Source organism: Agelaius tricolor, unplaced genomic scaffold, assembly GCF_023055355.1.
Source record: "Agelaius tricolor isolate 1412-34295 unplaced genomic scaffold, bAgeTri1.0.p SCAF_9, whole genome shotgun sequence".
NCBI lineage: Eukaryota > Metazoa > Chordata > Aves > Passeriformes > Icteridae > Agelaius > Agelaius tricolor.
This window is the reverse complement of record NW_027269269.1, coordinates 23334050-23349135: the sequence shown is the minus strand read 5'-3', so window position 1 is coordinate 23349135 and position 15086 is coordinate 23334050. Positions and strand designations below refer to the sequence as shown.

The 15086-nt window shown below is 36.6% G+C and overlaps 1 protein-coding gene across 6 annotated transcripts in view; it reads left to right on the top strand.

Moving 5' to 3' along the window:
- STXBP5L (syntaxin binding protein 5L) overlaps positions 1-15086 on the top strand; it is a 184617-nt gene that overhangs the window by 137380 nt on the left and 32151 nt on the right. For 4 of the 6 annotated variants that reach the window (XM_071433270.1, XM_071433268.1, XM_071433269.1 and 1 more), the window contains one exon: positions 6144-6209. The exons of 1 other annotated variant lie outside the window; for it this stretch is intronic. In XM_071433270.1, the coding sequence (XP_071289371.1) occupies positions 6144-6209 (66 nt within the window). Of the gene's footprint in view, positions 1-6143; positions 6210-13678; positions 13730-15086 lie in introns of all 6 variants that reach the window. One more of the 6 variants, XM_071433266.1, reaches the window with a different exon arrangement.

Below are 15086 nucleotides of genomic sequence, written 5' to 3'. Positions count from 1 at the left end.
TTTTAATATCTTTAACATTTGAGTTATACTGATATGAAATTTAAATATTAGTATTCATCACTGCAGAATACAGTGAACAAAGCTATAATTAATTTTGCAAAAATGACTGTTCAACAGATGAGCCATACGTATCTTAATTAACTGCAGTGCTTATATGTAATTAGGTCTCTAGGATGCCTCTTTTTAAAGTACTTTTCACAGAAAAACAGGATAGGCAATTTTATATTAAATATTCAGTATGGACAGGATAAAAGAGTGGCAGTTGTTTTATCATCTCTCATAAATATAAAGTTATGTAGCTATTGAAATACATTCATACGCTTGCACGACACATTCTGTTCCGTCCCTCTAGGCTGATTTCTATAACTTTATTTCATAATAGTTCATAAAAGGTGGTCTGTTTAGTTAAAAGACTAGTCCAGTTACCAATTCAGCAGTCCATTAAAAGGTTTGGTGTATGGTATCTTAAAGTCTATTAGTCTGATCTTGCTAATTTCAAGTCTGTAACAGAGAACCTGAGTGACAGACAGCAGCCAAATATTTGGGGGTTTTTTGCCCCCTCTAAAAATTAATAAATTCTAAGGGCAAAAATTACTAGTGTTTTCATTCAGAATTACAAACATAGACCACAGAATCTTTCATAGCTGAAAATGCATTATCTTGTTTCTGTCTTCATCCCCATAGTCAGAAAAGTCCGCAAAAATCTTCCTGTGAAGTATTGGTCTGAGTTCTAGGCAAGAGCATTGTTTAATTTCTTTCCTCAAAAATGGTTCTTGCTTTTGTCATTTGATACTTATACAGGAGTACATATTGTATGATCTGAAAGATGCAGTAAGATCAAGAACAGGACTAGAATCTGTCACAGACTGAAATATCTTGCCAAGTCATTCTCAAGTTGTGCTTTGATATATCTCTTATCTGAGCGATGTATTTTAAAACGGGTATTAAGAGGGAATTTTGGATTTCACTTACAAGTTTATCTTTTCTCATAAGGGATGATGATGGGAAAAGTAAATTATTTTTGGGAATCTTGCAGTCAAAGCCAATATTATTATGACAAAAGCAGGAGCAGTCATGTGATAACAGAAGCATTAGGTCTAAACTGTTAAGGGTTATATCAATGAAAATGGAAGTTAATGGGAAGATATATGAGTAGTTGATTCAATTAAGTAGTGAAGCAGGAAGATAATTTCATGTGGATGTCTATGAGAAAATAAGACTTACAGGTATTGAAGCCAAAGAAGAGATTATGGATGAGCAAGATACTTACATTTTTGTTGGTCATTTTAGAGGTGATTTGCATGAAAAGACAATGTAATCTAGTGTCCAGCTTAATTATGAGGTTAAAGTGTGACATTCAAAGATAATATTATGTATTAGAGTACAAGAGAAGACAGTGATGATGATAGCTCTGTTCATGTAGTAAAGAGGAGATTTCAGCACAAAAATACGTTGAGTTGATCTTGGCAATGTTAAATTCCTATTTGGAACTATTTCCTATTTGGAAAATCCTGAATAGATTTTAGAAAGACAGGATTACTACTCTAACTTGGATGGAAGAAATCCAAGTTGAAGATGTGTATTTATGAATCACTAGGGATATATATATATATATATATATATATATATATATATATATATATATATATATATATATAAAACATTATTGCTATGTTTATACAAAATAATCTCTTCAAATGCTAAGTCAGAGAAAGAAAGTGTTGATATTTCAGTCTGAGATGTCCTGCAACTGAACAGGGAAAGGGGAAAAAAGAATGAACACGTAAGAGGAAAGAAGCAATATGTTGGAGAAGAGGAAAGACATAATTGACAATGTCAAGGACATCCAATATGGAAAGCACTGTGGTGGAATAAATGTTCTCGATTTTAGCCAATAAATCTATAGATAGCTTGATACTGGTTACATATGTAAAGTAGACTCCAATGCACCCAGAGTGGACTTAGAGCATTAAGGCAGCACATTCTCTGGTTTGGGAGGTGAAAGTGGGAAAGGGAAGCAAGGAGGGGAGAAATGTCACCAGTTCTAGGAGTACACAGTGGAAGAGACTGGAACGTAATTGTCCAATCAGGGAAATAATCTGAGGAAAAGAAGAAGCTAAGATGTGCATAAGTGCAGAGCTGGGGATAACTGTCAGGTGTTGATGACTGGTTCCATTTGCTGTAACATCTACAGCCACCTCCCTTTGTAGCAAGACTATATGACAAGCTAAATAAAATAAACTCTCTGTGCTGTACTGCAGAATTATGAGGTTGCTTGGTTGTTGTTTGGTTGGTTTTCTTCTTCAGTTGAAATCAAGTTGTATGTGTTATTACATGGTTTTGAGTAACATGCATTCAATTATTAAAACAAGTACATTTATTGCATCTAGAGGGATAATGTCTGCAGCAGAACATAAAAATACCAAAATGATGCAAAAGGAATTTGCATCTCCTACTAGAAATTCATACCATCTGTTGGTAGAACAAGAAAATAGTCTTTATGAAGCATCCAAAGTGTTGTCAAATCTGAAGGATGTTGATACATTGCAAAATAATTTTCATAATGAAGACTTTTCAGTGAGAAGTTCTTGTTTCTCCCTCGGGCCAGTCCCTTGAGAGGGGGTGAGCAGAAGTATGGTTGGTCTGACAGGAGGATACAGAAAACTGTGTGGTATGAGTCATTGTATATCAGTAATTGGCACTTTAATTCACACCTAAGAAGCTAATATAGGTTGAGTTTAAGTCAATAGCTATATTCTGAGCTAACTAATTTCCAAAGAATGCATGCATAGATATATATAGGTATATAAACATAAAGAAAACATGGTATGATAATTCGCTGTGAAGATGAGGGATTAAGATAACGCCGAGCTTACTTATTTTATTGGCTTGTGAATATTTATGACAATTTATTTATAATCCATTTATTTATAAGCAAAGATGTGATGGCTTTGGGGCTTTAGAGTAAATGATCGGTCTGAATCATTCAAACATACAGATAGAAATTTCAAATTTCAAACATAATTTTAAATTATGGGTTCATTAAAGTTGTTGCCTCATACTAGTTTTGATCCTTGAATAAAAAGGAAATGAAAATCACACTAAACTTAGAAAATTATCCATAGGACAAGTCTTTAAAAGTATTTTAATGTCTTATGTGATATATTTACCTCTTGCACTATTTACACATTTATAATTTGCTCAGACTAAAGCCAATAATGTCCATGGGTATATCTTCTCTCAGATGGTTGTTTACATTGCCAGTCTTGGGTTTTTGCCTTTATTTTTACTGCTGTATTCCTCTTGCTCTAGGTGGGCTTAAAATTTGCTGGGGTGGTGGTTTGGGGGGGCTAAAATAGCTAAAATATCTTGGGGCACAAACTGCCTATAGAATTCAAAATGGAAAGTGAAAATAGTTTTTAATTGAATTTCAATAGCTGTTGTAGTCTCTCAGACATCTGAGGGAAGCTGAAGTTCATGGAAATATTTATACATGGTTAATTATTGAGAATATTTAGTTTAGTTTCCTTAAAAAGGAAATGAGAGTAAAAAATGAGCAGTAGTATAAGGAAAAGCTTGAGAGCTCACTTTCTTATCTCAAAGGGAAACACTAAGTGGAATTAAAGGTAACACAAAAAATTTGACGAATATGTGTTTATCCTTTTCACTGAATGATGATTGAGCAATTCATTGCCTTACAACATCTTCAGAATTTAGAATTTAGCAAGATTAAAAGAGACTTTGGATAAATGGGAGTGTGATGAGCAGAACTCATTAAAATATTTCAAAGCAATAATGATTTATGGCAGGAGAAAATCTGCAAGTGGGAGTGCTTAAGCAAATCTAAGTGAGATTAAGCCAATGCTCTTGTGCAGGGCACATGGTACCACTTACACTTCACACGGGGATATATTGCACTTCTTCTTTAAAGGCATCTGTAGGTGGTCTTTGCTAGGGGTGACCGTGGCTTGACAGCAAGTCAAGGTTTGTAGAGAAGTTCACATGTTCAATATTCTTAAATACCATAACATGAAATGTATTTTTAATGTTTCATGTTGCAAATTGTGCCAAACATGGAGAAGTCGTGGTTTTCTTACTGTGGTTGCTCTTGGGTGGTGCAGTTTGGTGATTTTCTTGTTTAAGTCTATAGCACCATAATTTATATTGAGATGGAATATTGTTTTTATGAACTCCATAGTAAAAAAAGAAAAACCCACATTATTTAGAACCAAAGTCTGACCTGGGATTTGGTATTGTATCCAACACCAGTTCTAATTATACAATGTTTAGAAGATCTTAGGCAGGGTGTTAAACCTTACCTAACTCAAAGAATACATTTACAAAAGAAACAGTATCAGTTTTATTTATTCAAGAACTATGCAAAATTGCTTCCGCTGCACCTTGCAGACAGTTCTGCAGCAAAAAATCAATTCTGTCCCAAACCTCTAGGTACATACAGAAATCCTGGGTTCAAGTGGAAGTAAGATCTGCTGTACTTGAGAGGCTTCCTAAATTATTACAGTTTCTGAATATTCTCAGAACATCAAAAGTGACTGAACTTGCAATTGATTGAAATACAATTTTTTTTCTCATAGATTCTAAGTGAAATGAAAGAAAGACTGAAAGTACATTTTTCAAAATAAAAAATATTTGTTTTTCAACAATAGTGTCTAGTTTGGCAGATCTTGTTTCTTAAATCAGGAACAAGTATGTTGTTAATACTGACTTAGCAGAGTAAATCAATACTGCTGGTTTTCCAAAGGGCTCTCACCATTATTCTTGCACTCCTGCAGCTTCATTAATGGTAGGAGGTTTTTTTTGTTTTGCTGGCTGGGGCACTGGATCCGATCCAGTTCAAAAATACATTGTAATAAAGTTGTGACTACCTACATTAAGATTCCACTGGATTTAATTCTAAGAAAGCAGGACTGGTGACTGAGTGGCAGAATTTTCCAAAACAAGAGTGTACATGAATTTTAGTGGTGAGGGTCTCTGGGCCTCACCTCTGAGGGTCCAGAAGCAATAAAAATTATAACACGTTCTCTTACAGAAGCCATGGTGCCTGTTTAAAGCATATTCTTGTAGGATGTTTGATTCTCAGGATGCAGCACAAGCAGAGTGTGTGTAAATCCAGTATCAGTATGACAGTAATGTACCCCTGACTGTGGGCTCTGACCTGAGTGCTGTGAGTCCACCTAGCTGGCATGGGAATGTCTGGGCAGGGCTGCCTGTCAGTCCCAGGTAGCCAATGGCATGGAGTGCCAGAGCTCCTGTAACAAGGGTGAGCCACAGGGCATTACAGATACATACAAAGGGTGCATTTGAATAGGTGTGGCCATGCCCAGTTAGCCCATGGTAAAAGACAGAGTGAGCTCAGACTTTCCCTCCCCACCATGCCAAAGGCATATTTCAACTTGGAACATTCAACCTATGCCAAAGATGGATCTTAGTTTGCTCACAGAAACAAGCTCGAGTTTTTGCAGTACAGGCTAGGATTGCTTTCCTTGCTGCTGTCTTCCATGTAGGTGGAGTTCTGACAAATATGTGTGTATATATATACATATATATATATATATATATACACACACCATATATAAAGTATTTTGTCAGAAAATTCAGTGTCACAGCCAGCATTATCAATGTTTCTGTGTCCTTTAAAATGACCTGTCTTGTGTGAATTCATGAAAATTCTAATATTGCACAGTAGCAGTAATCTTACTTTTTTTCTTCCCCTCTTTTAAGATTTCCTCCCTGCATTATGCAGCAGTTGAAAGCACAGAGTTGATTCCACATCAGATTGACAGGGATGAATGTGTTTGAGTCATATCACAGACTTTTAAATTTTAAACTATACTTACTTGTTTTCTTTTGTTAGGTACAGTCACTCTTTTCTATCCCGAGGCATTCGGAAAACAAATCTGAGTTAACAAGAGGTGTGATTTTTTTTTTTTTTTTTTTTGACCAAGCCTAAATTGCTGCAGTGGCAGCCTGATAACTGCACTTATCTGAAATAGATTATTTCCCTCTCATTTCACACCATTCCTTTCTCCAAATTGACTTTACAGTGCAGAATATCATCAACCAAGAAAGTTGAAGCATGCCCTGTTAGATTGTAACTTAACTCTTTAACTCCATTTTTTCAGGCCTGACTGAACTCAGTGACAGTCCAGTTTCCCTGGAGCTTGAGCGTTGCAAGTCTCCCACTTCAGGTAAAGGTGATTGGCTTCTCTTCCTGCAGTCTGTATAAGCCATTCATGTCATGCATCACTGTGTTTCATTAATCCCTAAGAAGTGAAGTGCATAGTTCCAAAGAGAAGATATTACTGGAGAAGCGCTTTTTAGGTAGCACAGTAAAATCCTAAGTCTGCTTCCTTAAGGAAAACTTAAATGTACGTGGTGCATCTTGAGGTGAACAGTGTGAAAACATTTGAAGTAACAGGATCATGCAGGTATATTCCTATAACCTCCTATAAGAAGCTTGTTTCTCTGTTTTCTTAAAAGGCTTTTTAAGTTTTTTTACAGTAGGGAGTCCTTGTAATTCTATACATATATATTATGCGTACGTGTACATGAAGAAATTGTTTGAAATCAGCAATATGGAGATGGTAAATTTTAGCCATTAGAACCCCAGTGCCTGATTTATGTAATTTGCAGTGAAAGCAGAACCTCAGAAAAAAATATTTGCTTATGAGCCAGGGCAGGGATATCTTGGCCACACAAAAATTCCTAAATGTTTCCCATTTTGCCCATAGTCGTTCAGAAGGTGGAATTCATCCACTCCTAGAGACCTTTTCAGCAAGTGCCTAGTCTACATTGATCTCTTTTATGTGAGTTCACTGTCTTAAAGATGGTTGCTAAGAGCTGTTTTCTAGTAGCTGGCTTTTAAATGTTATGGAAAATAAGGAGGTGTAGCTGTGATACATTTGTTTTGCTTGTGGTATGCATATCACAATTCTTTTCCTTGTAGTTTGGTAAGTATTGACAGATATTTTTTCCCCCTTAGTTATGGTAACAAATACCCATAGTATGCTATTCAAATTCTCAGTTATTGTTTCACATATTTTATGTCATAATAACAGGATACATTAATCGTGAAAGCCACTAATTAGTAATTATAAAAAGCTGAAACTAATAAAAATGTTTCCCTGACATAGTAAGAGCTGAAACAAAACAGCTGCTTTGAAACATGTATTTCCTTGTACTATTTGCAACCCAAAATCTGTAGATATGGAGATATCCAAGTGAAATGGGCTATAATAATATTGGTATAAAACTAGGAGCTCAAACTCTTGAGCAGGGCCTCAGAAACTCATGATATAGGCTTTAAAATAAAACATTTGCTAGCTTAGTTATATTTAGATTATTTATTGTGTGGCTCACTGGGATTCAACTTTTCACTTTTCTCTTCAGAAATGAGCTAAAACCTTTTCTTTCACTGAAATCTAAGAGATGACTGACTTGGTAACCATATGTGCATATTCTTAGTTTTATAATGATGTGTCTCCTATAACACTTTACTTTTTCTGCAGTTAACTTCAATTTTTCATTCTGGTGGTGCTCAAAAATAGCTTTCTTAGATAAATCTGAGATAATTTGCTCCAAAATTTATTCTGCTTTTTTCTGTTTTGGAGATATTCAGCAGGGAAAACATGGCATATTTATGGGTGTTTCCTATTTTAGCACTTTTATGTTGTTTTCCAAGCTATATTTATATTTTAAAATGTGAAATCAGGTGCAGTTTTGTAGGAAGTAACTATTATTAGAACTACTTTTTAAAACAAGTTTCTTTTACTGTGACTGATACTAATTATTTTTATTTAATTAATATTGCTTCTGCATACCTGCTATAAAACACGGCAGAATCCAACCTAGTCACTTGGAATAAGTGACCTCAAAACTGCGCCCTCCAAAACTTGGGAGAGGAACTAATCCTGTGCTTAACCAGCACAGCCTCACACCCACACCAGCCTTCTCACTGACTAATGTTCTTGCTCATAGAGCACAGCTACATACTTATGGATCTGTCAGGCAGGATCCTTCCACTTCCAGCCTTGCCTTTATCTGTTTTAAGTCCATGGCACACGAGCTCTGCAGTGGAAATGTGCTGTGTTCCGTAAGAGCCCCGTGATCTTTGTGTTTGTAAAACCATTGACCGCATTCCTCTGCTGAAAACAGACCAAGAGGTGCTCCTTCAGAAATTCAGCAAAACCAGAAAGAACACTTGAAGTGCTCTGTGAAGTGGTTCAAGTTGCTGCCCAGTGGAGGAGGGCGGGTATGACTACATGAGGTTGCAAAGACAGATGGAACAGAGTTTGATTTGTAGCTGTTCATTCTGGTTGCCAGAACAGATCAACATCAGTTCTTCACCCAGCAGGGAAGGTCATCCCAGGTGCTGGCCCTGAGTGTGCTCAATACATACAAAAAGTGCAAACTGCTGGAGGACATGAGTCTAGATGGCAAACACTGCACACATGATGGATGGCACAGTGGTGAGCATCTTCATCCTTAGCTCCATCAGAAGGGCAATGATTTGAGGAACAGCATTGCTGTGCTCACTTGTGTACTTTGAGACTCCCAAGGCAATGCCTAGGAAGAATCCCCAGGGCACACTAATTGCCAGTGTAGACATGAGTAGTTCTAGATCTGAGAGAGCCATTAGGAGCTTAGTCAGATTTCCATTCCAGTCAGGCCATAAGAACAGTGTTGGTAAAGGCTTCTTGGAGAATTTGGAAAATCTCCTGCCTCCTCATCTCTTGGCCTGATGTTGAACATTGCTTAGAGTGCCTGAACTGTATGTTTCCATGAAAAATTGATTATGCCTGTAACATTCTAGTGCTTGGCAGTGTTTTAACCTATGACTAAATTTCTGCAGAGACAGCCTAGGTCAACTCAATAATTTGGCTGTGTTGTTTTTCTTCTCCCTGCCTCAAAGCAGAATTAGGCATTTGTGAGTTCTATCATTGATATGAGTGATAGAGCACTGAGCAAGAGATTCAGGGCTGAGGAGTACTCCTTATTTCACATGCAGGGCTAGTACATAATTCAGTACAAATCCTACTTCTTCATTAAGTAATATTTAACTTGGTTCACAAGACTGTCTTCTCAGATGTTCCTCCTGTGCTACTTACTAAAACATGACTTTGCAGATGATATAATTGAAAAATCAGATTCCTGTTCTGAACACCGTTCAGAATAGAACATAAAATTAAACCATTTGATTAAAAGTTTTCTGAAATGCACACTGCCACACAGAGGTTAGCAGCAAGTGAAGAAATAGCAACCTTGCTTTTTAAGAGTGGTAGGCAGAGGACAGGAATAATCTTCCTGGTATCTTGTTTAATTAAACTGGTATTTAAATGCTATAGTGAGGCATTTACAACACTGTAAAGGAAAAGAAGAAGTTAGTAAAACCATTTGAAAGACTCTGCTTATTTTTGAATATCTGAGAGGTGGCAATTTCCACTGTAAATGTATTCTGGATGTAGTAATATGTATGGAATAACACTGGTAAAAATTGTGGAACAAAAGAACTTTAAACCACCCAAACTCTTACCTATCTAAAGCTTGTTTCATGAATGTAAAAATGCAGCAAGGCATGCCATATCATGGTATCTGGTGGCTTAAAACCAAAAGCCTCAGAAGATCCTATTCTTATTCCTGCATGCCTTGTTCTTTCAAACTGCATTTTCATTTTTGTTTGTGATTTTGGGGGTCAGAATGGCTCTGTACTCCTTTCATTCTGCAGTGGCACAGTGTGCTTCCTCATGTAAGTGGTGCTGTATCAAATGCTTGAGTTAATTACTGTGTGATGTATTACAGAACAGTACCCATTCCAGTAAATTTTGTCTTTCTCATCTCATTAGGTAAACTTATTCGGAGGCTCTTAGGAATATAATGTATAATATATAATTATGTATGTCCATTACTGTTTTAAACATTGATATGGAGCTTCATATTGAAGTGTATTAATGGGAATACACTGTGAGCACAGGAAAATGCAACTTTGGATAGGTCATTTGTTGTGTCAGATGCAATTGGACACTTTAGACTTCTTTCAAAGACCAGAAGGAAAGAATTTCTTCAGTCTCTGTATAGAAGAGTTACTTCTCAAATGTTTGTTCTAAAATAAAAAGAATTCGTGTTTTTTCTTGAGAAATACCTTTGTATTGGGAGCTTGCATCCAAAATGCTTTTAAGATTTTGAAGCTTAGAGAAGGCTGTGTAAAGATTCCCACAACTAATTCCCATGAGCTTTGAGACAGATCCCTAATGGCAAGACCGCGCATTTTTATACATACTATGATTTCCAAGCATTGCTATCCTTATTCATTTCACCAATTAAATCTGCTGGGATTAGGCCTTCGCTATGCCAGTCTCCCACTTTCCTATGTGAAGTTTTTTTTAAAAATAGCTTTCTTTCAAGAAGAATATTGTTAAGTTTCTTAACAATCATTCTCTTTCCTAATATGTGGGTGACTTCAAAGTACCTGAAGAGATTTGACTGCATTTGAAAATTGTATTCTCCTGGAAAACAAGCTAGAAAGTAAACGTTTCAAAACATTTAATGTGTCTGCAAAACATGGAATGTAATTTATTTTGAAACTTATTTACTGATAACACTGCAAAACCATTTCTGCTTATCCGTGTTAAATTAAAAATAATGTTAAGTAGTCAGAGGACAGTAATTAGAGATTAGTTTCAGCAGTGTGGATACAAGGTGCATTTTATCACTATTTCCCATAAGCAAGGGAGTTTCTGAACAGGTGAATTTATGCTTAGGTTTTTGAGAAGTGACTTGTGTGCAGGGATTGGCAAGGAGCAGGGAGCAGTGTGAGCTGAGGACCTGGGTTTGGGCCTTTGTGCAGCCCCTGGTGCCTGGCTCAGGGTTCAAGGGGGCTTTAGCAGTAACTGGGACTGATATTTCCGAGTGTTAGCCAGTCAGAAGCTCCTTAGTAGAAAAAATCCTGCATGAAGTCACCTTCATTTTGAATAATATGAAAATCTGTGACCACAGTGCTGCTGTAATAGCTGAGGGAAACTCAGCATTGAGTGCCAGAGCTGTGAGCACACATTTGTTTGTTGGTTGTGCCTTGGTGTTTTTCTTGAAAGACTGAGAGGAACCAGATGGCTGCAGAGCAGGATGTTGTCAGGTCAGGAGACCTGCGTGCTCAGCTTAGCTGGCTGCTAGACTGTACCTAGGAACTCTTCCTCATCCCACAGTTGAATAATTTGACTCTTAACACTTGAAGCTCTTTTGGTTAGGGGCTGTCTTGCCTTATGCTGTAGCATCACAATTTCTGCTGGCTGCCTCCAGCACGAATGTAAACAAATGATGATAGCAGACAACTCTGCTGGCCTCTCGAGCCTTTATACTCTATTCTCAAATAAAACTGGATTTCAAAAGCTCTCTGTTGGCAAGATAGGCTCATGTGCATGATCCTTCTTTATAATAAATGTAAAGATAGTAAAACATGCATGATTTAGGTACTAAAAACAGGTTACATAAACTGATTGGAATGTGGATATTATTAATAGTTAAAAGTTAGTTTAAAAAATTCATATAAACAGCTTTAATCACAGTAAAGCATGAAAACAACCAGCTTCTTCTGTTGTTTTTACCCTCAGATATGGGGTCTATCATCAGTGATCTGTGCTGTGTCCTAGTGCATCAGTGTCCAGCTGTGTGATAGCCATGTGGAGGGTGTGCAATTGTCACGTGGCAGCTCCCAAACCAAGCCTGTGTAGACTCCTTCAGAGGAATCAGAAAGTCCAAACCTTGCATATACTCTATGAGCCTGCACACAAACAGCTGGGAGCTATTGGGTTCAGGCATGTGTCACCATTTGGGACACAGCTGTGGCATGCAACACAAGACACATAATTCCTGCTGTACACAAACACCTGTAACCTAGAAATAGAAGAGGTTAGACTACCAATTTGCAAAGCTCAAAGCTGCATGATGACAGCACTAATTTAGCTACTCTAAGTCCTAATCTTTTAGTGAAGAGTCCTACCGTTTTTCTTATGAATTGCTTATCCTTTTTCAGAGGGCTGGTTAAACCAGATGTTGTCCTTCCCCTAAGAGGAGATTATATCACAAGTGATGCTTCTTTATAGCAGAGCACTGATATTCTGGAGCAGTAGCCACCCATTCACAGTCTGAAAGAGTATTTGACAGCTGCTCAGATAAATGGAATCGGTTTTTAAAGGCTGTTCTGAAAATCAAACTACCCTTTGTGTGAGTGCCTAAAATGGACATTGGTGCCTAACACTTGGTATCCAAATTAGAGAATTTTTATGTCGTAGTGTTAGGGGTGTGTATTTTTGATGTCAGGCTGATGTGGAGAGACCTCTTCACTGTGTCCTGATTTAAAGTTATGGCTACAGATGGGTTACTGGGAGGGCTGTGCTGGTTCTACTGATAACAAAATATTGCTCAAGAGCCTCATGGGTTCCCCTACTCATCCCTGAAGAGAAAAAGAAAACCATCTAACATAGGTGCTGGCTGATATTTAATTCTGCCACATTGCAGGCTTTGCAAAACAATACAACAGAAATTTTTTATTTCAGGGATTTTGTGACTTAAAAGAGTGAGTGTCTGTTCTGGGCATCCTTCTGACCTAAAAGCTTACTAAATCCAAATTGCAAAGAATTTGTTTCTTATATTCATATGTTCCTGTCACTGTAGTACTTATCACGTGGGACTTTCTTTAGAAGTAAAATAATAGTAATATAATAATTAGTTGACAAATATTTGATTGTTCCCTTCTAATAACAGACAGCATGGGTAAGGGGTAAAAGCCATAAAACCATTTGAAAAAAATAATGAATACAAAATGAAATAAACAAATTGGAAATCAAGTCTTCTGAATAATTAATAAAAGATTTCTTAAGGCATTCTTCTGATAAATTTAATGCCATTTTGACTGCTACAAGACATGCTTTATTTCAGTTCTCTGATGTTCATTGTTTGAAAATGTGCTTGTGTGTGAGGAAATGAAAACATTTTTGAACAGAAGCAAAATTACCGGTTGCTTGCATAATTGGAACACAACGAATAATTAAACCTTCACTAAATTGAGTGCAAATTTTGATGACTAGATAACACCACATTATGTCCTGAAGCTGCTGTATTTCGTTTCTGTGCAATCTGTCTTCCTTTCCATAATATTACAACAGTATGTTCTGTCTCCATAACCTCTACAATATGCCCTCTCTTTTTCAAATGCTATCTTGAGGTATGATTTCATCAGATCTCATAATTTCATTGCACCCTCTTATTAAATTGGTTTGCAGGTGTTTAAATATTTGTGATATGCTGCATAGCCAGCATTTGCAATATTTGCCTTAATCTTATTTGTGGTTTCTTTTTTTATCATTCCTGTCACCACAAGGTAAGATATTGCAGCCCACAGCCAAAGCTGTGTAAAACATCATTCACTCCTTGACAGCTGGAGTAATTTTTTTTTCCAGTGCTTCTTTGTTCAATTGCATTTATTTTGCTGAATGGTGTAAATGAAAATATTTAAACCATTATTCTGCCTTTATATGCTGATTAAAAGAAAAGTGCTACAAATTTGCAACATGGTTTTAACCAGAAGATGGCATGCTGTTTTCCCTCACTCCTTTTTCTTTCTTACTTATTAACAACTGCCTTTCTCCTTTTTCTGTTGTTTCAGTTAAAGGATCAAGAAAGTTAAGTCTGCCAACAGATCTTAAGACTGATCTTGGTACGGTAGGCGAAAGCCAACAGCTTTAAACTTCCTTACATTCATTGGCAAAACATTTTACCAACTGATTCATGAGATAACACAATAACCTCAGAGGCTTTGTCTGAAAAGGCTTTCTAAAAACCACCTATTAACCCATACAGTTCTGTTGGCAGCTCTCAGCATTTTGCTTGTTTAATATTCATTTATTTCATGTAGACGTATATTGCCAATCATTACACACTGTGTGTGTAATACTTTATTCTGAAAAAACTCCAGAAGTTTTTCCAAGCTGGTTGTTGGTGAACTCTGCCTATAATACCCAATGCATGCGCTGGTCTATTTTCTTTATTTGGTGTACAAGTTGTGCTACCACAGTGATAAGACAATTGAACATCTGTATTTTATGGTGTCTTTGAATGTCTGAGAAGTCAGATCAGAAATCAGTCATTTGTCTCAGTCCTCTCCTTGAGACTTACCTCAGCCAGCTGTTAAATACATAGTTTGCTGTAATATTTTTTCTCAATTCTGCTTTAATATTTCAGTGGAAGAGCATGAGAGCACAAATTTCACCTCTAAAAAGCTAAAATGAAAGTTTCTATATCTTGAATAACCTAAAACTGCTAGGAGCAGATTGTGCAACACTCTATCCACATAAAGGGTATTGCTCCTGGTATTTGGATTGGAATGTGTGGTTCACACAAAAAATTCTTATAAATGTTCTTTAAATATTCTCAGTCTCAAGGACTTCTTTCTAGTTTTGCTTTCTTGGGAAGTTTCCCTTATAAGATGACTGACAAAACCAAGTAGCCATGCCTCATTACTTAGTGTCCTTTTAGAGATAAAAATTAAAGTTGGGTCATGGCCTTGGATAAGACAGCTGAATTCCATTTGTGTCACTGGGAATCATGTGCACCTGTTAACCAAGGTATCACTTGTTCCACAAAGCAAAAGTCAGGGATATAAATATGTCTTTCACCTTATAAATGACTGAGAAACTTGGAAAACTGTCAATTGCTCCTTGTAAAGATTAAGTGTTGAAAAATCACTGGAAAATTCAATCCAAATTGTGCAGACTCCAGAGTACAAAATGATTCCGTTGAAATAAGTTTGAGAAAGTAGGAATGGAGGAATACACCCAAACGAAATTTGGAGTGGAAAATCTTAATGTTCCTAATAGTCCAAAAAGGTGAAAGAAATGGGCACCTATAAACCTGTACAATTCATATTTATCACTAAAATAATGGGTAGCTATTAAGAGGGAAGGTGACTACTTACAGTATCAAAATAGCCAGAGGATAGAATTTAAGACTAAGCCATATTCTACAGATTAACTTCTTTTTGTTAGTATTATTAAAAGTACATTGTCTTGAAGGAC